The sequence below is a fragment of the Typopeltis vanoorti genome, chromosome 3 (genome assembly GCF_054136105.1).
Source record: "Typopeltis vanoorti isolate ZY-2024b chromosome 3, IOZ_Tvanoo_1.0, whole genome shotgun sequence".
NCBI classification, from domain to species: domain Eukaryota; kingdom Metazoa; phylum Arthropoda; class Arachnida; order Uropygi; family Thelyphonidae; genus Typopeltis; species Typopeltis vanoorti.
Genome location: NC_143551.1, coordinates 86,505,599 through 86,531,967, shown reverse-complemented (window position 1 = coordinate 86,531,967; position 26,369 = coordinate 86,505,599). Strand labels below are relative to the sequence as shown.

At 36.3% G+C, this 26,369-nt stretch overlaps 1 protein-coding gene across 5 annotated transcripts in view; it reads right to left on the bottom strand.

The window, feature by feature from the left end:
- Positions 1-10,303: 10,303 nt before the first annotated feature.
- The window catches only part of LOC150108349 (synaptophysin-like), a 183,402-nt gene continuing 167,336 nt past the window's right edge, over positions 10,304-26,369 (bottom strand). For all 5 annotated transcript variants that reach the window (XM_090390714.1, XM_090390710.1, XM_090390711.1 and 2 more), the window contains exon 6: positions 10,304-15,438. In XM_090390714.1, the coding sequence (XP_090246840.1) occupies positions 15,256-15,438 (183 nt within the window). In that variant the 3' untranslated portion in view covers positions 10,304-15,255. The remainder of the gene's footprint in view (positions 15,439-26,369) is intronic.

Genomic DNA, 26,369 nt, shown 5'->3' with positions numbered 1-26,369 from the left:
TTACCAGGTCTATCTATAACAACAGCCAACTAAATATTTTATCCTGTTTTCTACCCTTGCAAATCCAGCTAAGATGGACATTACTCCTCTACTACCATCAACAGAACACCTTTCCCTTTTCGTCTCCACAAAAAATATATCCATCCATGTTGCATTGATTGAGTTTATTTGCCCCAACAATTTTGGGGCAAATAAACTTTATCAATGCAACAGTTTCGTTCACATTAGTTTGAATACTTTTGGCATTAGCAAACAAGCATAACAAATCATTACTATAAGTTCTACCGACATCATTTCTTAGATGTGACTCCTAAATACTTGCCCAAGTCTCTTCTATATCGGCAATGATTTTACAACTCTCCTCAGACCTAAACCCTCCCCTCTTTTTCATTCCTTTCATGCAGTGCTCCCCATCCACCCTGACTTCCTCAATTTCCCTCTTTGCACTGTGTTTCTTCCCTCTCCTTTACTCATGCTACTCACCTCTCCATTCACAAAATTCTTGGCCCTGCTTTCTTGCTCTTTCACATCATCTCCCACTACCTCAAGATTCACTGTTGCTGAGAGGAAGGTCTTTCCAGCTGACTCACAGTTAAACCATTTAAATGCAGATATCTTCTTTATACAGTTCCATCCATCTGATACATTTACAAAATGCACTTCTTTTTCCCTCACATAGTTGTACTAACATAGCATTCATAATACTATTATTTTGCAAAGGTATTTGAAAGAATATCGCATGGAACTCTGTTACACAAATTAGAACAAATGGGGATGGATATGACACTGGTTAAGAGGGTGACTACTGAACAGATATCAAAAAGTGGTATATGGAGGGGCAGAATCAAGGCAAAAACAGGCAAATAGTGGTGTGCTGCAAGGTTCAGTACTGAGACCATTACTGTTTAATTTGTACATAAATGATGTAGGAAATAACCTGAAAAGAAATATTCACTCATTTGCTGATGTGGAATTAGGTAGAGTAATAGTCAAGGTAATATGGAAAGCTTGCAGGAACAATTTAAATAGGCTGTCAGTATGTGCAAAAAATAATGGGAGGTAAGTGGTAAAGTTTAATGTGGAGAAATGCAAAGTTATGATTTTTTGGTATAAATAGATTACAAGCCATGTATCACATCGATGGCACTGTACTCCAGGAAATATATGAAGCTAGAGATTTAGGGCTGGTGTTAGACAAAGAGTTAAAGTTTACAGGATATATTGCTAAGGCAGCCCATAAGATTACTTGGCTATTGAAGAACACATTAACATGTAGAGATAAGTTATTCCTCTTTATAAGGCCTTGATATCACCACATTTGGATTACTGTGCTCAGGTTTGATCACCCAGGTTTCTTGGGGATTACGAAATGGAGGAGGGGATCCATAGGCCATACCAAAATGATGAGTAGTCTGTGGAATGGAACGCTTCCTATGAGGATAGATTGAGGGCTTGTGTATTGCAAAAGTTGGTTGAGAGATGAAAAAGGGGATATATGATAGAAACATTTAAGTTGCTTAAAGGGTTTTATAGGATTGATGCATGGAAAATGTTTCAGCACTTGGCTAGAGGAACCAGAACAAGGGGGGGGGAGATCATTCTCAGAAGTTGAATCAAGGTGTTATTAGTAGGGGAGTGATTACTAGATTTTTTGCTTCGAGAGTTGTGGATGAGTGGAATGGGTTGACAGAGTCAGTTGTGTTTTGCCTGTTAACGTATTCAAGGAGAGGTACAATAGATTGAGTATACCGCAATGAGTCTTCAGACTCTGTGGAGGTGCCATTGGCGCACTCAGGATTTAACCTTTGGGGGGGGGGGAGTTGAGTAGACGTTTTGCGAATACACACTACACATCGCATGCGACCTCTAACTGAGCATCTGCAGTGATCGGTAATTCATAAGTAGCACACAACATAAATTAAAAAAAAAAATGAATTTTAATTAGGAAAAGATTTTTGGAAATTTTTCTAGTGTTTTTTCCTTTTCTTTGGGGGGTTGCCCGGGCCCCTTGGTCCTCCCTCTGGGTGCGCCACTGGGAGGTGCCCATATAATAATATTCGCTCACCATTATATGGGCACCTCCCAGTGGCGCACCCAGAGGGGGTGTGCCACTGGGAGGTGCCCATATAAGCAACACACTGACTGCTTTTCATACCACACTGTTATCTTTTATTCTCTTTGACAACCTCCTGATATCCAATCAGACATTTTCCTTGTTTTCTCAAATCATTGGTCCCTACTATTATCACCATTTCTTTTTCTGTAATATTTAGGGAAAGAAACAAAGTCATTGCTGTAGTCACCAAGAGGAATTCCAACTGGAGGGAAAGCTGAACAAGAAAAATCCAGGGTACTGAGGGAACAATGAGCCTATCCAGTATTCTGACTGATAGTGATCATGCATGTTTTTTTTTTTTTTTTTTTTTTTTGCCTACTTGAAAATAATTCAGCTTCTCTTAAAGCTTGATCTGTGAAGTCACAGAAAGATAAGTTTGAATTTTCAACACTGCAATCTCCAGGAAGATTATCTGTTTGGATAATAAAACCATACAAAATCAATCTTCAAAGATAAAAAAAATTAAATTAATTTTAAAAAATCAAAGAAGTCAATGAGATCACTTGAATTGGAGAGCAGTAAAAGGAATAGACAAAAGCAACAAAATGATGCAAGTAAATCTTAAACCAGAACAGATCATAAAGAGGAGGTTCAAGGATTAGTCTCTGTGATGGAATGTCAGATCTCACAAGTACACTTCTTTTCTTATATCAGCAATCATGTAGGATGTATTTAAAAGGACAATAAACCACCAGGTTATCCTCAACATGTTTATACATCAATAAATACACAGATGCAAAGTGTCCATTGAAAATAAATGGCATTTGAATGCTAATAAAATAATGGATATGATTTATAAATTATCTGTTATATTTCATCAATATATTTGTTTGGATGGCACGTTCAAAGAATGAAAACAGAAAGATTATCAAAACAAGCCTTAAAGTACAAGCCATTAGGAAAAAGAAAACCAGGACGTCCTCTTAAACGATGACTTCTAAGGCCGGAGCAGGCCATACTAGGCCTAAATCCTTGATACGTATGATGATGATGTTAAAGTAAACTGCACTTGTAGTGAAAAACCATTTTAGGTTCAGAGATCTGGTTTTAATGCATGAATGTGATGGTGAACATTAATGTTTATGTTGAGACTTTAGACCAGGGGTCGCCAAACTTCTTTGACCGTCGACCCCTCAAAGAGTTTCTCGATGTTTTATCGACCCCCTCTATTTTACTATTACGTAATTATAATAGGACAAGACGCTTATGTGAGTTTTTAGATTGTTTATTTTATAATTACAGTGTTTATTGTATGTATAATATAGTATATATTATTATATTACTATTATCACTAGTAATATCACTGGTATTACTACCAGCCCTTCTCAATTCTTCAACATAGAAAAGTTTAGTTTGTGAATGAATAACGAATGAATTATAATATGTATGTTGATGAATTTTAGAACATTAATGCTCACTTGTATGTCGATGGGAAAAATGAGACTGGGATCGAATATGTGTAAGTATAAGTAAATAAGCAACCATGCATGTTTTGCTATCTCGCTCCTGCTGCGCTGGCCGGGTGGGAACCACAGACATCCGTTTATTGGTAAATACGTCATTTTGGCCTACTTTATTGGCTCTAACTATTTTCATGACCCTGCTCCATCTTACAAGTCTTATTCATGTCACTGTTCCTACGATTCACTCTTAATTGCGTTGTCATTCAGGATGGAGGTAATCCAAGTTAACTGAATTAAATATTACCCGTACAATGATGTCTTATAGTTTTCTATCAACCCCTGGGGGTCAATATCGACCACTTTGGTGACCACTGCTTTAGACGTTGGCAAAGTAGATGCTGAAGTACTTATTTTTACATGGAATTTTTGTGGAATGTTCCCCCCCCCAACCCCAAGAAACAGAGGAAGTGCTGGGATTTTAGTCTAAGCATGAACTTGATGGCACAGTAAATTCAGCGACCTAGCAGAATAAACAGCAAAAGAATTATTCCTCATCTATTCTTAAAACCTCGAGCACTTTATTAGGTTCAGCTGGTAAAGTGCCTGAGGTCATCAATTATCCTGCAGAATCATTTTACTGTGACAGCCTTGAATGAAAGAGGTGCAGTAGTTAATTAGTGTTTAATCATGCCCAAGAAGGCTATCACTTAACTATACAAGCATGTGTAAAGCATATGCTTTACACATGCAAAGCATAAAGCATACTATAGCATGTCTAAAGGGACTAAGACCCTGCTCTAGAAGTGAAACAGAGAAATAGTCAATTTGTGTGTCCATTAAACAGGCATTTCATGAGAAAATTAAAGTGACCCATCTAGAGGTCGAGTTGGCATTTCCTCCAACTGGAAAAGATACGCTTATACAATCTTTTATTCCTCATTTCATGGTATCACTTAGTGATATCTTGATGTGATCACTTTCTCTAAGTCTTAATTTTATGATCACATTCACTGCATAAAGATAATATCTGCATCTCATTGAAATCACTTCCTCTGTCACCATCAATTTTAAATAATTCAATCCTCAACCTACTGATATATATCAGTAAGATATCTTATTTCTTTATCAGAGCATTAAATCAATAAAAATTAAGTGGACATCCTTTGCTATCATTAACTAACATTCTCTCTTCTGGCTTTCTAAATGAGAAAATACAAATCATGCATCACTTCTGCCAGTAATTTAGAGAAAAAAGATTTACTGTAATCATCTTTTCAAGTCTTTCACTGTTACTTCTGATCTGGCATTTGTAAACAAGCACATTTTGGAATATACTTGTATGAGAAACCTAACGTGTCTTTATTTACCTCTTCCCCATTGTTCTTAATAATGACAAAACCCAACCTTCTATTCCTAACTGCAACCATTTATGTCATCCTCAGGCATTATATATATATATATCTCCTGAGCCATCTCCTCAATACTGTCAACTCTTCTGACTATTCAAGAATCACATTCAATTATTAATAATAACATAATTCAGACATGAGGAACTTGCTATACAGATAAATTATGCAAAGCCAAAATAAAGTGTTTAATATAAAACTTTTGCGATGGTTGACTCAGCACATCAGAACACACACACACAAAAAAAATGAAAGGTTACAATGAAGACAACACGTTAGAATGCGTTTTTTTTTCTAAAACCTACACTCGTACATGCTCCAGAGAGTCATGTGCAAGTATAAATATAGCCATTAACATGACAATAAACAAACTATAATCATAGTCAATGGAGTGCAAGGCTTGTCACAGGGATGTAAAAGTTTATGTAAAGAAAAAATTTAAAAAGAAATATTTAGTAAAATAAATAAAAACTAACTTTTAAAATTGGCATAAAAATTGAATTTTATTTATTTGTGTGGGGGTTTCCCCCTTCCTCAGGACTGGTTAAGCCCTCCTAATGAAAAAACACTTCAAGAGGCATGTAATCAGGAATACATATCCATACTTGAAGTAAAAAAAGCCATCAAAAGCCTGAAATATGGAAAGGCAGCTGGAGTAGATGATATTCAACCAGAAATGCTCAAATATGAAGGCATAAAGTCTTACAGTGGCTGCACTGCATAGTTCAGAAGGCCTGGACAGAGGGACAAATTCCTAATGATTGGAGTAGAGCTCCTGCAGTACCCATATTAAAAAAAAAACTGAATGTGAAAATTACAGAAGAATTTCCCTACTGTGTGTTCCTGGCAAGATTTATTATTATTATTATTATTCAGGCCTCCACGGAGTCAAAAGATCGTGGGAGGTTCTTTCTAAGAAACACAAGTCTATCAAGACTTATCGAGGGAGGTCCCTCCTAGGAAACACAAAGTCTATCATACCACTCCTTAAACTCATTGACCGTTATCGCTCTAACCACTCCATCAGGCAATGCATTCCATGGTTCAACCACCTTCCATGCAAAGAAACCACTCCTCATCCTCTTTCTCACAGTTTTCTTTCATAATTTCCAGGGATGGCCCCTTGTCATGACTCCTTCCCACTATTCAACCAAGCGAAAAAACTTCCCAGTGTCAACTCTGTAACCACCTCTCAACAGTTTAAAAGTCTCAATCATATCACCCCTCCTATCCACCAAACCCTGCAGTCCACATTCCCTCAGCAGATCCTCATAACTAACATTGTATAGTCCTGACACCGTCTTTGTTATCCGCCTTTGTACCCTTTCAACAGTTAATTTATCCCCTTCAAATTCTGAGGACCAGATCTGAGAACAATGGTCTGATCAGAGTCTTATACAATGGAATGATAACCATTTTATCTCTGCAGGTCAGTGTCCTTCTCATTATTGCAGCAATCCTCTGCATTACCTTCACTACCTTTGCAATATGTCCCCTAAATTTCAGGTTTCTATCAATCATCAAACCCAGATCTCTTGTCTCTCCTACTTCCTCCAGTTTAACTCCTCCCATAGAGTATGCAGCACGTCCCATCGGTGTGTCCCAAACCTCAAGACCTTACATTTTGCTGCATTAAATTGACATCCCATTCATTTGCCCATCTATCTAGCTTATTCAAAACCTCTTGCAGGGCTACCACATCTGGACTATTACTAATAACCCTTCCCAGCTTCACATCATCTGCAAACAACCGAACATCCCCTTGCAATCCACGGACAATGTCATTGATATAAAGGTTAAACAATATATAGGTCCCAGTACTGAACCCTGTGGAACCCCACTTGTAACCTTCTGCCTCTTTGATATTGCTCCACCATACACAACTCTCTGATACCTATCGGACAGCCAATCCTGAATCCAGTTGACCAATCTGACATCCAGACCCATGCATTTGATAGGGTGCAACATGATAAGCTGATATTCAAGTGCAGCCTATCAAATGCCTTTGCTAAGTCTAGGAAATTGCAGTATACGCCTTTCCCTCATCTAATGCTCTTGTAACTTTATCATAAAAGGCTAGCATATTGCTAAAACAAGAGTGCCCCTTCACAAATCCATGCTGACTCTCACTGATAACATTACCCTCACCTGCCCAATGCTGTATATTTTCTCCAAGATCTTACTAACCACTGACGACACACAAACTGGCCTATAATTAGACACTTCCAGTGTGCTACCACCCTTATGCAATGGCACTATCTTACCTTCCTTCCATAGGCACCTTTCCCACAGCCAGACTTTCATTGAAAAGCCGGGTCAAGGGCACTGTCAGTTCCTTAGCACATTCTCTCAAAACTGGTGGTGAAATACTACCATCCAGTCCCACAGCTTCACTAACATCCAGAGTACTCAGTATGTGGAACACACTCTGCTCCTGCACCTCTAAACCTCGAACCTGCTCTATCCCTCTAGTATTCAAATTGACTCCTCCAGGATGAAATATTCCAATAAAGTGTTCATTGAACAATTCCACTATGTCCTTTGCATTAGTCACTCTATTCCCATTTTTATCCCACATCATTCTTCCGCAGTCATTTCTCCTCCTACTGGCCACACAGCTAAAAAATTCCCTAGGATCTAAGGGCCAAAATCTTTTCTCATATTCCAGTTTCACCTTCCTTACCATACTAGTCACTCTTCTGATCTGTGTCTTATATTCTTCATGCATCTTCTCTTCACTTGTCTCCTTATATCTCTTCCATAGCCTCTTTTTCGCATGTAGCTCCTGTTTAATATTGTGTCATCCACTTTACTCCAAATTGCGTCCTCTTCTTCACTCGTGGAATACAGCTTACCATTGCTGCTAACAAATATTCCTTCACAATTTCCCAAGCACTAATGATATCCTGACCTTCCAATTCCTCCCTCCACGAAACATCCCCAAGTTGACGTATAAGACTATTATAATCACCTGCTTTAAAATTCCACATACGTTCCCATCTCTTTGTTACTCCTGCATGTCTATTCATTTTCCAGGACAAAACCATATGGTCACTCTCTTCAACTGGTGGGAGAGATGTCACTCAGTTATCAGCTCTGATGCTATAACCAAATCCAAAACTCTTAAACCTCTTGTACCCCTGTTACATGTTGCCTAAGACATTTGTCACTCAAGAATCCTAGAAATTCCATTCCCTTATTGCTACATGCATCTTCCTTTCCCCAATCTATACTGTTGTAGTTAAAATCTCCCATAACAATCCTTCTTGCACTTGCCACGCTCAACTGTCTCAACATCTCCTAGTCCCCATTCTGTTTAAGTGACCAGGAGATGTCACTCCTGGTCACTTAAACAGAATTTAAGAGGAAAGATTAGCAAAACAAGTGTTCTCTGCCAGATTAGCAAGAAAAAGACCCAGAGGAAGACCAAGATGTAGGTGGATTGATACAGTAAAATGTGCCTTAGAAGACAGAAATATAAGATCCGATAATGTTGGAGTTTTAAGAGGTAATAGATTGATTTGCAGGAAAATTGTAGATAGGAAGTTAGTAACGATGTAAGTTTTTCATCGAGTATTATCATATCCTGTACACCCCTTGAGGATGCATGTCAGGAATTTGATGAAGAAAATTTACCTAGAACCATGTGATCTAAGTGCCAACTGTTTTATTCTGATAATGAGAAAGAATCAGAATTAACAAAAAAGCAGTCTCTTGAAGAAATCCAGCCATTAAATTATTCCCTAATTAGAATTTTTGCTATGTTTTAAATTAGAAATGATTTCCTTTTTCCTTGAAAATGTATGAGAATTTTTGCTATATATATATATATATATATATATAATAATATATATATATATATATATATATATATATATATCAAGATTTATTACATTTCAAAACAATTCCCAATAAACCTCTGAGTTGAAATTAAAGGATCTGATTTAATATTCTATTGTAGCAAATTTGACCATTTAAAAGGGCATGAGAAAAGTCTTTGTTATTTTCTTTTTCTGCTATTTTCTTAGAAGAGAAGTTTCTTCTCTTCTAAAACTTAGAAGATCGGATTTGAGCCCAGTAGTTTAGATGTGGTCTGATCAATAACCGTATATAATTTTAACTACAAATAAATGCTTAATGGTTAAAATTATATACGGTTATTGATCAGACCACATCTAAACTACTGGGCTCAAATCCGATCTTCTAAGTTTTAGAAGAGAAGAAACTTCAGAGAAAAAAAAGACAGGTAACAAAAGTGTATTATTAAATTACTCTGGATTAGAAAGATGCTGGAAGTTTATTTCCACTTGGTTAGACCATAATAAATTTAGTTTTAATCTTTTATCCAAGTGTAAGCAAACAAGGTTTGTGCCTGAAGTATCTTCAGGACTGGGGTAACTCGTGGTAAAGGTGGACTAAGCTCTCATCACTTGTCTTAGTATATCCCATTTTGCAAAGCACATCTCCTTGCGGACATGTATAATGCTATGCATTAAGGAAAGGGCCACTATCCAGACCGCTTTAGACCTTTGAGGTCACATCAGTGGGAGCCAAACCCAGAGGTGGTGATACTAAGGTGGAAGCAATGGAGAAGTCATATTTACCTATATGAGTTGCCAAAAGGTGTCTCACCTTATTATTAAATTACTCTGGATTTAGAGAAAGATGTTGGAAGCCCCCCCCCCCCCACTTGGTTAGACTATAATAAATTTAGTTTAATCCTTTATCCAAGTGTAAGCAAACAAAATTTGCACCTGAAGTATCTTCAGGACTGAGGCAACTCGTGGTAAAGGTGGACTAAGCTCTCAAAACTTCCAGCGTAATATGAATGTCTCAATCATATCACCCTTTTTCTGCCTAGCAGCCAGTTTCTGAATAAAGTTATTTACTATTGCATATGTGTTATTCTACAATTATGGATACCCTACAGGTTTCACTATATATATTTTTTAAAAAAATGTAGTGACCAGATCAACCTACATGCATACCAAAACTTAATTCTATTAGAAGCAAATCAAACTCTAATCTTCGAATGGTATATCTGGCATTTAAATACTAATGAGCAGAAAGAAAGTGAGGAAGTCATGCAGGTATAGCTATGAAAAAATTCTAACCAGGATAAATGCTTGCCTGTATTATCATGATGCAATTTAAATTATTCCTGCAGCCAAACTACAAAATGAAAGCTGATATTAAGCATTAAAATTTCTCTGTTGTCATGAAGAGTATTTATAACCATGCAGCAAAACATTGCAAAACTATTTTTCCTATTAGGTAACAAAAGAAAATGTATATGCAGAGATGTAAATATCAAAATTTCAAAATTGCAAGTTAAAAAACAAACCAAATTTTATTAATGCAGTTCAAATACACAGCAATGGGAAATCAGTAGTGGTTTAATTAAATTGCTTGTTTCTGTTCACTACATTTTGAACTTAAGTGAAACAACAGATATCTAAAATACAACTTTCAAAACAATACATTTTAATTAATTTTTTATGCTTTGTAGGACTCTGGACAGCATACAAAAAAGTAAGTGCTACATCGACGAGTTCAAAGAAATTACTGAATGTAAATGTAGTAGTAGAACTAGTAAAATTTCAAAGAATTTTTCTTGAATATTGAAGTTATTGAATAATATTCAACTTTAATACAGTATTAAGAAAATGTGTGAGTTAAGAAATAATGTGAGATGAATATCAATAAGAGAAAAAAAAAGACAATTTTTCTCATGGTTTTATTTAACACCAAATCAACAATTCCTTTTTCCTAATTCCCATAACAGGAGCAATGGAGGGGTCTATGTCTACTTGTATCTCTACCTGACAACAATGCAGGAAAGTAACCCTGGTTAGTGCACATTAACATATGCATACAAACACTTGCTCAGACAGCTGTGGGATGTTCCACTGAATGGAAGACAAAGGCAAGATTTGAGGAAGTGATGCTTACATCTAGGCACAATGCACATCTGAATGGCTAAGAAATATACATGAAGATCACATCACAGTGCATTCTATGTGAATAAATCCAACAAAAAACAAAGCTTAGAAACAAACTGCATGGTAATTATGTTACATCTAGGGGAACAACAGAGATCTGCTTTTGGTAAATTATCATGTGAAAGCTGTGCCACATTAATAACATGTGATAGGCAATATTATAAACAGCATTAAGCTTTGGTAATGGAAGCACATATTAAGACCACTGGTGTCAACCTGATTTTTAATAGGAAATATTTCACCAAAGCTTTGGCACACTAACAAAAATAAATAATAAAAATAAAATAATAAAATTAAATCAAATGAAAAAAAAAATCACACCACAATATATGAATAATACAAATAAGTCTGAGGCATTTAAATATATATATATATATATATATATATGAATGCACATTAAAAATAATAATAAAAACTACATCTCATCACAATCATGGTACAAAATAGCCAGCAATTTTAATTATTTAGCTTTATTACTATAAGAGAATCACAGGGTAGTTAATCCACAAGCTACAGCTATGTTTTCTACATATTTCTTAAATTAAATATCTCTAATACATCAACACTTAATTTGTACATTTCTGTCTTATTTTTGTTTTGATATTGCTAACAATTCAACTTGTCATGAAAGTGAAACTAGTGCTACTGCTACTGAATAACATCAGTGACCATATTCATTCGTTATTTCCAAAATACTTAACATTAAATTATTTCAAATATATAATTAACTAGTAATTCATATAGATGATTTACTAATAATTTATTTAAAAATATACAGAATAAAGATTAGTAAGGCTACAAAAATTTTAAATAATCAATATTTATACTGCTTTTTAGTAAAGAATTTAAAAAATCATTTACATGGATTTCATAATGTTCACGAGTGCTTCATTCGTACTAAAAAATTGGCATGATTGTTATTTGGGATAAAAGATTGGAAAAAATGCCTAGTTTTACAACACATATATACTGTATTAAAAAAATCTATCTTGTGATGAATAAATATACTTATCCATATTAAATGAATATTTGTATGTGTGTGTGTGCGCACACACACACATCCACAACAAAACAAACCACAGAAATATCTGACTAGATAACTCAAAAATAATAATTAAAAAAATAAAGAACATATACTGACAACTATTACCAATGATTACTTACATGCAAAACATGTTTTTAATATTAATCCAACACACACAAAGTTGCAAAACCTACAGAACATTATAACTGTATTTGAGCTGGCACCATATTTTATTAAGCAGAAAATTTAAAGCACTTTAACTCTTTTTTTTTTTTTTTTGTATGCTGTACAGTAAACTTGTGATAACCATCACTGGCCTTGTATAAGAACATAAGCTGCAAGGCTTAAATGCGATATTAATACAGACCGTTACAATTTGAGGCAGTGTACTAGTGAAGAAAATGTTAAATGAACATGTGAAAAACAACCAACCAAATGACAACTAAGGAAAACCAAATGAAATTTATGAAATTTTAAACACAATAATCAAAAGACAATTGCATTATCTGACTGAGCAATATATTGTTTCTTATATTATTTAAAAAAATATTATTAAAAAAATTATTTAAATGTTGGATTTCTTTAGTAAGTATTATTAGCATAAGCAAAAGATAACTAGCCTGATATTTGACAAAAATAAAACAAAAATTAAAATTCGCATACAAGAAGCCACAAAACTCTTAATATCACAATTTGAGGCAGTACAAGGGTTGTTCCATTACAACCTTCTCTCATACTAAGTACTGTATATGTGAATTAAAAATACATGCATATATGTGCATTGAGGTGTATATTGAAGAAAATGTGACATTTTTCAGCACATTATTTAAAATAAAATATACACTGATTATACATGTTTAAGATTATAATCAGGATAATATTTTATGTGATAATTTACAGTCTAGCTTTCAGAGACCTAATATTCTTGAAATGTGCCTCCATACATTAGAAACATAATATGATAAATAAAAGGTAGTTGAGTTTCTTCATATGCCACCAGAAGGTCTTATTACTTTGATGAAAAAGATAACTGGGCTGGCAGTTGCAGTTTACATAAAATTGCATCCACATTTTGCATCACTGCAGCATAATTACGTGAAAAGACAAGCACAACACATGAAAAATTAAGAATTTCATGAAAATCATTGAAAAATGAGTACAACTGATTCACCTCCTAGTATTTTTCTTTTTTTGTACTTCCTTTCAGATGTATATGTGTAAGTATGTATGTCTGTGTGTTCTGAATAAAACAGATGAATAAACTTTATTAATATGTAACATTCTATTGCAGGAATATAAAGCTAAACATGCATTATCTGATCACACATAATACATAAGTAGTCATGAGATAAATCCATGCTGGTATACAACAGACTAATAATCAGAAGATGCAAAAATTTTCCAAATGCACTTCATAAAAACTACTTAATTTTGTTTCTTTGGATAGTGAAATTTCAATTATTCATGACTGTCCACATCTGACAACATTTGTTAACTTATGCAGACAATATCCTTGAGCCTAATTTTAACAGACAGTGCAAAAATTCATTTCAATGAAAGGAAGTTTAGAAATTTGTCAACAATAATAAAATAAGTTTGTTTAAAATAAATAAATGATTTTATATATTTATCAATTTCTGCTATTAAGTAATCATGATTCCTGTTTCTAAATATGTTTATATATAAAGGCTTTCTTCTTTACCTCCTCCTAATAAGCACACTTACAAAACAATTTAAAAGTGTATCAAACAATTTAACAATCGTGTTCTTATACTTAACCCCCATTTAACAATTATTATAAGAACTGTCACTTTAATCAAGTATTGTGAAAGTTGTGTAAAAAAGATGGGGGATAACTTTGAAAAATGATTGTCATCTGTAATTATTCTTTAATTCATGAAATAATTGCTATGTGGTAAAAATAAATGCGGTTAAACATGCTTAATACGAATGCAAAGGTATTCACTATTGTAAAATAGCTTAAAAAGAAGAAAGAACCAGTAAATTTCAAACATGTAATCCAAAGAATATCATCCATAATGTTTTTAACTTCACAATATTTACTTTTTTGAATTAAAAGTGTCAGGCATCAGACCTGACTACTAATCAACATTGCAGGGGTAAAAATTGACAGCATTTTAATGAGTACTTTAATAAAGTACTATCTTCATATTATCTTTGTATATATGGAAGCTAAAAATCTTTTTTTTCAGCAAGTTGTCAACTGTTGTAATTGATATATATACACTGCTCTAGCATTTGGTGAAACAGATATGTACAGAATAATCCACTGCATGATAATACTACAGGCACCAGTCACTTTCCATTTCTTTTTGGTGCTTTATTTTGTATTATGCAAGCATTAGGAAAATACAATATCATACAGTACACAGTTTTGTTATTTAAATATCTAAATATGATTTAAAAACTATTATTGCTACTTACGGAAACTGCAAATTAAAACTAGTTACAAGAGATTTAAACTCTTGACAAAGCTCTTCTATATACTGTGCATGATTCAGAAAAATGCGATGTATATAATAATGGAATGAATGCGCCTACTTCCAATATATCACATTATGTGACAATCAGATATTTGCAAAAAATCTGAAGGAATGATATTATAATCTTGAAAGAGAAAAATTATATAGAAACAAGAAGTGGTATAAAAGATTTTCAAAAAACAAAATTTAAGACTGCAAACTTAACTAAAAGGAAAGTGTGTATAAATGTGTGTGTTTATATATAGATATATGTGCATGTGTGTGAATGTATGTGTGTGTGTGTGTATATATATATATACACACACACACAGACACATACACACACATATATACACAAGCGTGTGTGCACGCACACACACACACATATATATATATAAATTTACAGGGTTGCAAAATGCAAGGTTTATCTCAATCTTCTAACACTTCCTCAGATTAACTTTTTATCACTTAATCATTAAATGTGAAAAATGTACTGAGCACCATTACAATTTAACAAATACAGTTAATAACAAACTTTCTTTCTATTTAGTCATATCTTTAAACAGCCATCCTTATGCTTAATGGCACACCTCTGTCCATATTTTATACAAGACAAAGTTCCATTCTACCACAAAAAGGAGTATGAATAATAATTTTAAGCACCCCCTCATTCTCATCTAATACTTTACATGCTTCTATCAACATACAATTATTACATTTTGTAACCCTGGGTGTTTAGCCTATATAGCACAGCATAGTTTATATAGCCAAATAAATGCAACAATTTCAGCAGGTATAACTGCTGACATCTATGAAGTATTCTATTCCGTCATCACTGGCCCACCAATTTTAGGTCCAAAGGGATCCTGATCTTGCATGGGTGGAGGTTGACCCATATGAGGTGGCATGGGTGGCTGTGGCTGTTGTTGCTGGAAGAATGCAGTTTCTTTATAGATGAACCACAAACTAGAAACCCAAAGTAAGAAGTTGGCAAATCCAAATATCTAAAGCAAATATTAAAAAAAATAATAAATAAATACTGGATAAAGATTTCATATTTTACTATTTATTATCTTACTCTTTATTTTTTCCTAGTCTAATATTCATTACTATCTTTTAGCCCAAATATACTATGGCAAAGAAAAAGAGATTAAGCTTGAAGGACGATCCCCCCCCCCCAGCTTATATATTTCAGATGTTTATCCTGACATAAGAGTGTGACTAAATGCAACAAATACATATAAGTTTTGGTTAGAGAGGAAATTTGATAAGTGGAGGGAGGGAGATTCATCTATCACATGCATTATTATGCCTGTGGTAGATGAATGACAGGCAAGTTCTGTCATTCATCTACCATAAATTGCTATGCATGCTATAACAATTTCTCATTCAAAGATGGGGAGAAGAGTTATGACATGTGGTGAATTAATTGTATAGGAAGCTGCATGGGATCTAAGGAAATGTCTTAAGATGGCCATTTTTAACTTCAGTTGATACCACCTGTGCAATGCTACCTTAAATTTCAATTCTGTTGACCACCATTGCCCTGATCAAATCCATTGCTTCATTAGCATTTATTATTGATAATTGTACTGATCTAATTTATATCCGTAAGGTTTGATTAAAACTGCATAACCTTGCAATCTGCAATGGTGAATTGAATACCCACACAGCTCATTTGTTCAGATCCTTTTGCAAAGATCCAAATCAGAATTATTCTCTATCACCGTAACCATCTTAGCATCTTCCTCCAATCTTTTTCTAGTATTATTAATATACAAATTACACAATACTGACCTAAGGACAGAGCACAATATCATTCCAGTGATTACCTCCTTCATTCTCTCAGACTTAGCACCTCAGGAAATTACTTTCTGATATCAATCAGAAACTGATACTGTCAAATGCCTTAGTGAATTCAATAATCCCATGCATCCAGTTCCTTTATCCAAATCTGTTAAGTAGATCATATATTGTGAACAGATCACTAAGACAAGGACTCATCTTACAACAATGCTCTACTTTTTAGAAATATCAATTATGCCTAGCTATCCATCCTACTGGATCCTATCAAGTCTGTTCCAAGAGATACTAATTGGCTTATTATTCATTATATCTAGGCACTTCTCTTATGTATCAAAACATTCTACTCTTTCACTCCTTCCATTATGAGCTGATCTTAAATTAAGCAAATCAAAGGCTCACATTTTCTTAGTATACTGTAACTCCATTAACCTTTTTTTTTTATTATCATCATTCAGACCTCCATGGAGTCAAAAGACTCATCGTGGGAGGTCCTTCCTAAGAAACACGAAGTCTATCAAGACTCATCAAGGGGAGGTTCCCCCCCCCCCAAGAAACACAAAGTCTATCATACCACTCCTTGAACTCATTGACCGTTATCGCTCTCACCACTCCATCAGGCAATGCATTTCATGGTTCAACCACCCTCCATGCAAAGAAACCACTCCTCACCCTCTTGCTCACAGTTTCCTTTCGTAACTTCCAGGGATGGCCTCTTGTCATCACTCCTTCCTGCTGTTCAACCAAGCGATAGAACTCCCCAGTGTCAACCCTATAACCACCTCTCAACAGTTTAAAAGTCTCAATCATATCACCTCTCCTTCTTCTATCCACCAAACTTTGTAGTCCACATTCCCTCAGCCAATCCTCATAATTATCATTGTACAGTCCTGAAACCATCTTTGTTATCCACCTTTGTACCCTTTCCACAGTTAATTTATCCCCTTCAAATCCTGGGGACTAAATCTGAGAACAGTAGTCCAAGTGTGGTTTGATCAGGGTCTTATACAACGGAATAATAACTGTTTTATCTCTGCAGGTCAGTGTCCTCCTCATTACAGCAGCAATCCTCTGTGTTTCCTTCACCACCTTTGCAATATGTCCCCTAAATTTCAGGTTTCTATCAATCATCAACCCCAGATCTCTTGTCTCCCCTACTTCCTCCAGTATAACTCCTCCCATAGAGTATGCAGTGTCCCATCGATGTTTCCCAAACCTCAAGACCTTACGTTTTGCTGCATTAAACCGACCCCCCCCAATTCATTTGCCCATCTATCTAGCTTATTCAAATCCTCTTGCAGGGCTACCACATCTGCACTATTACTAATAATCCTTCCCAGCTTTGCATCATCTGCAAACAACTGAATATCCCCTTGCAATCCACTGACAATGTCATTGATATAAAGGTTAAACAATATAGGTCTCAGTATTGAGCCCTGTGGGACCCCACTTGTAACCCTCTGCTTCCTTGAAACTGCCCTATCTTACTATGCCTGCATCTTACTACTAAAAATGCATCAAAACTTTTGCAATAATTCTGGCACTCCTCCAATTCATGCACATTCCTCTATTTTACCCACAGCATCAAGTTCCTTATTATTTCTGCTTAGATGATCACAGTAGTTCAACTTTCTTCTGTGGTTATCACCTTACTATCAATTATTCTTAATTTTGTCTTCCACTTGCATAGCAAAATATTAATAAATTTTCAATATAATACAATAAACATCTTCATTCTTCATGTATCCCTTTTTAACAATGGTTCTTTTAAAACTTAACCTACAGCAATTTATATAATTTAGATTACCTCTAATACAAATTGCTAGTAGAGTCACCAAAAGTTCCATTTGCACAGTCAAAGTTTATATACAGTTGCATGTACATAAACAGACATGGTTAACAAAAGAGAGAGAGAGAGAGAGAGAGAGAGATGTGGGCGGGGGGTAAGTTCTCCTCAAGTGAGCACAACTTTAGGAAACAAAGATCAGTTATTAAATAGTTCTTTCACCATTTTTCTTCATCTGTTACTGCACAACACTTATGTTTTTTCAGTCTATGGCACATATTGCTACTTCCTGTGCTGACTATCTATGCAGGTATAGTTAGTTACTTTTATTCTCACATGGTTACTTCTACCCTGGCCTTTGTTTCTATTCTGGCTCTTTCTTTTCTTCTTGTTGTAATGTACTGACCTATTACACTTCACAACATACTGCCCTCTCCTCTCCCTCTCATTTTTATTCTCTCTCTCTACTTATAAAGGACTCTGCCTTATCAAGTAGTAAGGAAATTTAGGTGCCTTGTCAGAATCCAGTCATATGGGTGTTGTAACTCTATGAATGGGTTCTAATAAAGTGTGAACGAGGCAGCAAGAGATTAAAAAAAAAAGGATTTGCAAGTGTTGCTAGAGACAGTGAAATGGGACAGTGTGAGAGGGAGAATTGCAAGTGTTTTGCCAAAGTATGATAGTATCAAAATGAGGAGTAGAGCAATGGTTATAAACGATATGATATATAGAATGCAAAGGAAGAGAGGACAACTGCTGCAAATAATCTGCATTTGCGTGCCAGCGGCAGTGCAAATGAGAATGGTAGTGTACAGGATGTTTCAAAGGGGTGTATACAACTTTGTAAGAGAACAGAGAATAGCTCGGAAGATGTACAAAAGCTGAGTGAGTGACATAATATAGTGAAACATCAATTTTTGGTCACGTAACTTTATTACCAAATGAAAACACTAGATGGTGTGATATGTCACACTATTTGAAAATGGCAACTTTGAATGGTGCAGAGCAAGCATACTGTGTGTACTGGTTTGAGAAAAAAAAACAAAGTTTGCAACACAAGTTCAGAGGAATTTCCAATGCAATCACAGCAAAGAACCTCCTAGTAAGTATATGATCTACATGTGGCACAAAAATGGAAACAGGCTGTTCCATGCATCATCCAAGGTCAATGAGAAGGTTCCGTGTTGCCGATGCTGTTGTGCAAGAAGTTTGGGAAAGTTTCCAGAGAAGCCCTGGTAAGTCAACCAGACAGGTGACAGCATCTACATTTAAGGTCTTAAAATTTACCCTCGTACAATATTTGAAGATAAGAACACGCCAGAATTTCTGTACAGAAATGATCAAAATAAAACAAAATGAGGACTTTTGGGGCATGACTGTTTTTAGTGACGAATGCACTTTTCACATACATGGGCAAGTAACCACTCACAACTGCAGAATTTTGGGAAGCAAAAAACCACACGGCATCATAGAACATGTTCACAGCAAAGGTTAACGTTTTTTGCACCATAAGAAAGTGTATGGACCCTTTTTTTTTTTTTGGAGTCTACCATTCCAGGTGGTGCGTGTATCTGAACATGCTACAAGGGTACCTAATATCGCAATTAGATAACAAAGACCAAGACAGATGCTTACATTTCCAGCAAGATAGGACACCTCATTACCTAACAGACGTAAGGTCATACCTTGACACTTGTTTTCCAGGCAAACTGAACTGTAGAGAGGGGGGGGGGCATCTGCAGCATGGCCACCACATTCCCTGACCTTACATCATTAGATTTTTTTCTTGTGGAGCTTTGTGAAAGATCGAGTGTTTGCACCACTACTACCAGCCAATTTGGATGCGTTACTGAATTACTCCAGAATTACTGGCGCTATTGCTGAAGTTATGCCAGATATGCTCTGCCACATGTGGCAGGAAATTGATTACAGATGGGATGTCTGAAGAATTATTAGAGGCAGTCATATCGAACTTTAACTGTCTGTGTTGAAACTTCAAATGTTACGCTACATTTTCACGGTAATAAAAATTATTCATCTATTGCTATTTACCTTCTATTGTCATTCAAAGTTGTATATCCCCCCTTTTGAAACACCCTGTATATCTGACTCACAGTTCCACCAACTTGTTTGTTTCAGTGAGATAAAAACTAGAGGGTGGTAATAAGAATAAGGTACCCCGATCATTGCAAGATAACTGATGGCAAGATAAGGATGCAGAGATGGCCTCAATAGGAGTAACAGAGTCTAAGGACTCAAATGAAGGGGGGGGGGTGAGGACTTGTGGGAAAGAAGGGGAATCAGGGTAATGCTGCTGTGCTTATACATCAATGCAAGTAGTATCAGGAATACAGTGCAGAATTTGTGATCTTGATGCAGTTTGTGTCTGCAACTCATTGGCATCAGTGAGATGCAGTCAATGAAGGATGATGAACTCACATGAATAGAAAAAGATGGTTATTGAATTTTTCAAAAAAAAAAATAATAATTAAGAGAATGTGGGAGTATTACTGATGATCTTAGAAGAGTTGTGTCCCTCTGCATTTGGAACATTTTGAAGAAGGTAGTACAGTGATAATGGTGTTGAGACCATTTGGTGGGAGACTGAAGTAGGTCTAAATTTTAGATGATAGTGGAATGTTCTTATAGGCCAGAAAATTTGGAGAAAGATGATTCTGAAATGCTTAGGCAGATGAGACTAATAAGTGACAGGAGGGTGCTAATGCACGCTTAAGGACGACTATCTCATGCAGCATGTAGCTGAAAAACCATGTGAGACACAAGTGTTGAATTTAATAATATCATCTCATATGCCAGCCTGGTTGGCCGAGTGGTTAGCATATCTGCTCTCCAGCCAAAAGGCTGCAGGTTCAAATCCCACTATTGGTATGGATGTTTAGGATTGTCTGTGAAAATACTAGTGATGGTAGTGGACAGTATATGGTGTTGATGTAGATGATGATGATGGTAGATGTGGTTCGCAATAGTTGGTGGATCGACGGGTGGAGATGTAGAGTAGGTGCCTTCCCTTGATGAGAGTCTCTGGACTCCTTGGAGGTGTCATGCAATAATAATATGATAATACAGGATGTCACAATGATGCCACCAACTAGCCTCATGAAAGAAAAGACGTTGGAATTACAGAGCAGGGGATTATAATAAATTAAGGAAACCGATTAGTAATGTCATGGCTTTATCAATTAAAAAAGAGAAAAATCAGCACTTCCTTGGGCTCAGTCCAAAATCAGTTATGGCAATGTCAGATTGTATTTATAAGGTTAGGAGGCTAAATAAAGTAGGGTTGAAATGGATAAATCATAAAATCATGCAGGAGCTTTCGAGAAAGATATTATGGAGGAGATATAAAAAACAGGGTACCCCTTGGCAGAATGAGAAACATTAGACACAGACTAGAAAGGTGATAAGTGTATTGAGGAAAGAAAAATTGGTATAGGTAAGTAGATCGGCTGAGTAAGTAGTAAAGCAAAAGTGTTAGAGAATTCTACAGTTATGTCACTAGTAGAAGAAAGGATGAATATAGAAGAGTGACTTGCTAGAGATGGAACACAGGTGTCACATCTACTGAAGATGTAGTGAATACATTCAATGAGTATTTTATTAGTGTATTTCATATGGGGGGGGATAGAAGTGGTGTTAAATAATAGGGAGGAGGAAAGAAGACACTTCAAAAATGGGAAGTGTTTAGAATATTAAGAAGTAACCATGACGTTAATAAGGCTGGGGGACTGGATGGGATATTATTAAATATATTAAGAGCTGGAAGCAGCCTTGACTTGGTTGTTCAACGTGAGTCTGAAAACAGGAACAGTTCCAGAAGAATGGAAAGAAAGAAAATTAGTGAGAATGCACAGGGAAGAATCTAAGTCTATGATGTCCTATATGCCAGTGTGTATACCAAGATAGTGGTGAAGGTGTTACCTAGTAGCCTGTAACTGCAACCTTTCTTACTTTGGCCAAATAGGCAGGACAACTAATATCAGGATCTCGGGGTACCAAGACTGCAACCACTACTCAGTTTCAGCTGGAAAAATGCCACCTTACTCCACCATGAATTTACTTCAGCCCTGAAACAAACTAACCCAATCTCAATAAATGTGGTTGCATCAAGCTGCCTCTCATCTGGGAAACTCATCCATAGGCAATCAGCCCAATGGCCAAGAACATGTAATCAGGCTCAATAGGTGCTATTTAGAATTGTAGGCTTTCCTGTGTTTTTCTCTTTTCTCCGTCTCACTGACTGATATAGTGCTTGCAAGTACATATCTACACTATTGTAAGGTTCTCCTTTTGGCAAATACTGGAATTAGAAATTAAATATTTAGTTATTTTAAATCTTCTGTGCTGTCATTTCCTGAAACAACAAAATGAGTAAATATCAGCTTACCATGAAACTCAATCAAATGCCTTTGTAAAAAAAAAAGAGACAGCATATACCTTTCATTCATCAAAAGCTCTTGTTACTTTATTATAAAAGGCAGATTACTGAAACAAGAACACCCTCTTAACAAATCCATGCTGACCCTTCATAGGTAAAGGGTGGCAAACATGTGCAAGAAGGGCTCCAGATTGAGATAGGTATTCTTGGAATAATTTAGTATATATATGAGTGTTTGTTTGAGTAAGAGCTGCTGTAAAAGTTGTGCACTACCATTATTATTAGTGTGGGATATTTTGTTTTGCTTCAACTTAATTACGAACTCGTTATTATTAGACTTTAGAGTGGTAACCAGCAGATTAAACATGGTGGTGGCTTTGTCATTCCATGACTTTAACTTAGATTTCAGTCGTTTTGTTAAGTGTGAGGTGCGTTATACGTATTCTTTCGATTACATAAATGATATGTGGATGTTTAGAGCAGATGGAAGGAGGGTGTGTGCAAAGTGTGACCTGAACGAGGAACTGCTGAATGCAAATATGAAATTGATGGCAGAAAGTGTTAGTAGCGAGAATGTCATGGGGAAAATGAGTGCACATTCAAAAGAGAAGGATGGTGTGAAAGAGGCGAAAGAATGTTAAAAAATCAGTAAAAAAGAAAACGAGTGATTTAAAAACCGTAACGGATGTTAATAAGGATGAAAGTGAGGCGAGAATGGCGGAAGGAAACGAAATTGAGAGAATGAACGAAACTGGAAATGGTGTGATGCAGGAATCGAAAGTGAAAAAAATCAAAAGAATGAATGATAGCAAAAGTCGGACACATGTTGGACCGAAAGTACAGAAGGATGAATGAGAGTGAAAGTGAGAAGAGGGTGTTGAGAGTTAGAAAATTAGAAAGAATGAGTGATAGATAGAATGTGATGCAAGATTCGGAAGTTGAATTAGATTGGATGAGGAAAGAGATGAAATGGATGCGGAATGAAATTAAGAAAATTCGGGTAAACACTTTTAAAACTAATCATGATGGCACGAAAGAGTTAATGAAAGATGAGCGAGTGGCGTTATATGGTGACTCCATTATTAAAGGTGTGCTGGATGATAGGATGTACAAGGTATGTTTTCCAGGCGGTAAAATGAGTAGAGTGATTGAGGCATTGGATATGAGGAGGGAGCGAGCAAAGGAGTTGCTGGTTTTAATCGGCACGAATTATTTGACAGAGGACAAAGAACAAGTCAGAACGGATGTCAGGAGACCGCTTAGAAGGATAAAAGAGAATAGGGCGACAGAACGGGTAGTCAGCATGTTGCCTAGGTATGACTCTGGTGAGATGAGGCAGAGAGCAAGTATTATGAATGATATGCTGGCTGAAATGTGTGAGAAGATGGGAGTACAGTTTATTAATGTGTGGAATGAATTTAAAGGAAGAAGTAAACTGTATGGGAGTGATGGACTGCATTTGAGTGGTTATGGTGTCACTCTACTCACTTCTCTAGCTCCCAGCAGCAGTCTCTCAAAGACTGCTGCTGGGAGGTAGAGAAGTGAGTAGAGTGAGAGAGAATGAATCAGATCAAGCAGGAAGTGATGTGGAAGAGCAGGAGAGTGCGACAGGAGAGATTGAAGAGGTGGTTATGAATGAGGAAGTGAGTGGTATGAGTATAGAAAATGAGAGAATGGGTGTGCAAGAGGAGCAGGGAAACGGGGAGGCTCAGGGTGGACAGGGGTACACAGCGTGAGAAAGGTGGATGCTCCAAGAGGAGGTGAGAGCATGTGTAGACAGGAAAGAAATGGGATGACCTGGGATCAAAAGGAAACAGTTGGAATTGAAAAGGGTTTTAAAACGAATAAGCAGAAAGGGAAATGGCCCTAGTCGAGCATGGAAAGATCACATCGAATGCGTGGTATCAGTGGAACTAGCAGTAGATAGATCCAGAAACTAGCTGTTGTGTTTGTATACAAATGCTAGAAGTATAAGAAACAAGGCAGATGAAATGGTTGCATTAATTGTGTCTGTTCACCCAAAGATTGTCGGAATAAGTGAGACATGGTTGGAAGAGGACGACATCTTAACAGGAATAGAGATAGAAGGGTATGATGTATTTCGTGAGGATAGAAGGGGTAAAAAGGGAGGGGGAGTGCTATTGATGATAGAGAAAGAGTTATGTCCATACAAAGTACAGATGCAAGAGGGAAATAGTGCCAGTGGTTTTGAGGCAGTATGGTGTCAGATTAGAGGTGAATGGAATCAAATACTTGGTTGGATGTTGTTAAAGACCAGGTCATGTGGATGGTGGCGATAATGAAATGTATAATCAAATTAATCAAGCAAATAAGAAAAGGGTGATCATTATGTGTGATTTGAATTATGGCAATATAGACTGGAATGATGAGATAGCAACTGGAAGTAAAGAAAATGAGTTTCTTGAGTTTTTGAGGGATAACTACCTCAGACAGTATGTAACAGAGGGCACACGAGGATTGAGGGTCTTGGATTTGATCATCTCATCAGAGGATGTAATTATAAATGAGGTGTCAAATCATCCACCAATTGGTGAGAGTGACTATGAGGTGATTATCTGGGTGGTTGCCAGCAATGTGAGGATCTCTGTGAGAAAAGGGTATATGTGGAACTACAAAGGTGGGGGCAATTATGAAGAGCTCAGGAGACAGCTTGCGGGTGTAGCATGGAATGAGGAGTTAGTGGAAAAAAGATCAATGCAGCTTGGGGGATTTTCAAAAGCTATCTAGTAGATGCAATGTCTAAGTGTATTCCAAGGGTGAGATGATTAAATAAGGCAGGTGTGAAATGGATGAATAAAGAGATTAAGCATCTGATACAGAGAAAGAGGACGTTGTGGAGGCATCATAAGAGAAGTGGAAATAACCAATTCCACGAGGTCTACAAAGACCAGGCAAGGAGGGTGACTTGGTTGGTGAGGGTAGCTAAAGAGAGATATGAACAGCAGTTAGCTAATGAAGCCAAAAAAGAATCCCAAGGAGTTCTTTCGATATGTAGCCAGCAAAAGAAAGAATGATTATGGAAGGATGACATTGATAGCAGAATATGGTATAAAGATAGCTGTTGCAGAATGTGTGATGGAGATACTTAATGAGCAATTCATAAAGGTATTTCAATCTTGTGAATGCGACTTCATGGAGAGATTAAGAGCAGTAGATGATGGGGAGGAGAGAGAGAGACTGACTGTAAGTGAGCAAGAGGTGTATGAGGAGTTGAGTAAACTAGATGTTAATAAGGCTGTGGGACTTGATAATATATTGACACATATTCTGAAGGAATGTGCCAGGGATTTGACACATGTCTTGACATATTTTTTTAATACGAGCCTTGCACTCGGTCGAGTCCCTAAGGAGTGGAAGGGGGTCAAGATTGTGCCACTTCATAAAGGAGGTGATCGAACTCAAGCATCAAACTATAGGCCTATCTGTGTGTGTCAGGTGTTGTAGTTAAGTTGTTGGAGAAGCTTGCGAGAACTAGGATCCAGAGTTGGGTTGACAACAATGGTATTATCTTTGATGGACAGCACGGATTTTCTAAAGGGGGGTCATGTTTTGGATACACAGTAATGTACTTAGATTTCGCAAAGGCTTTTGATAGAGTAACTCATGATAAATTGATAGTCAAACTAGAGCAGATGGGGTTGGATATTAGATTAGTGTATTGGATTGCAGAATGGCAATCTGATAGGTATCAACAAGTTGTGTATGGGGGAGTGATATCCAGGAAAAGGAAAGTCACTAGCAGAGTGCCTCAGGGGTCTGTTTTGGGGCCATTACTGTTTAACTTGTATATTAACGATATAGGTGAAGATTTGGATGGAGATATTCAGTTGTTTGCAGATGATGCAGAGTTGGGATGAACGATGAAGATGTTGTGAAACTACAAGAAAACTTGAATAAATTGAGTGATTGCGCACAGAAATGGAGATGCG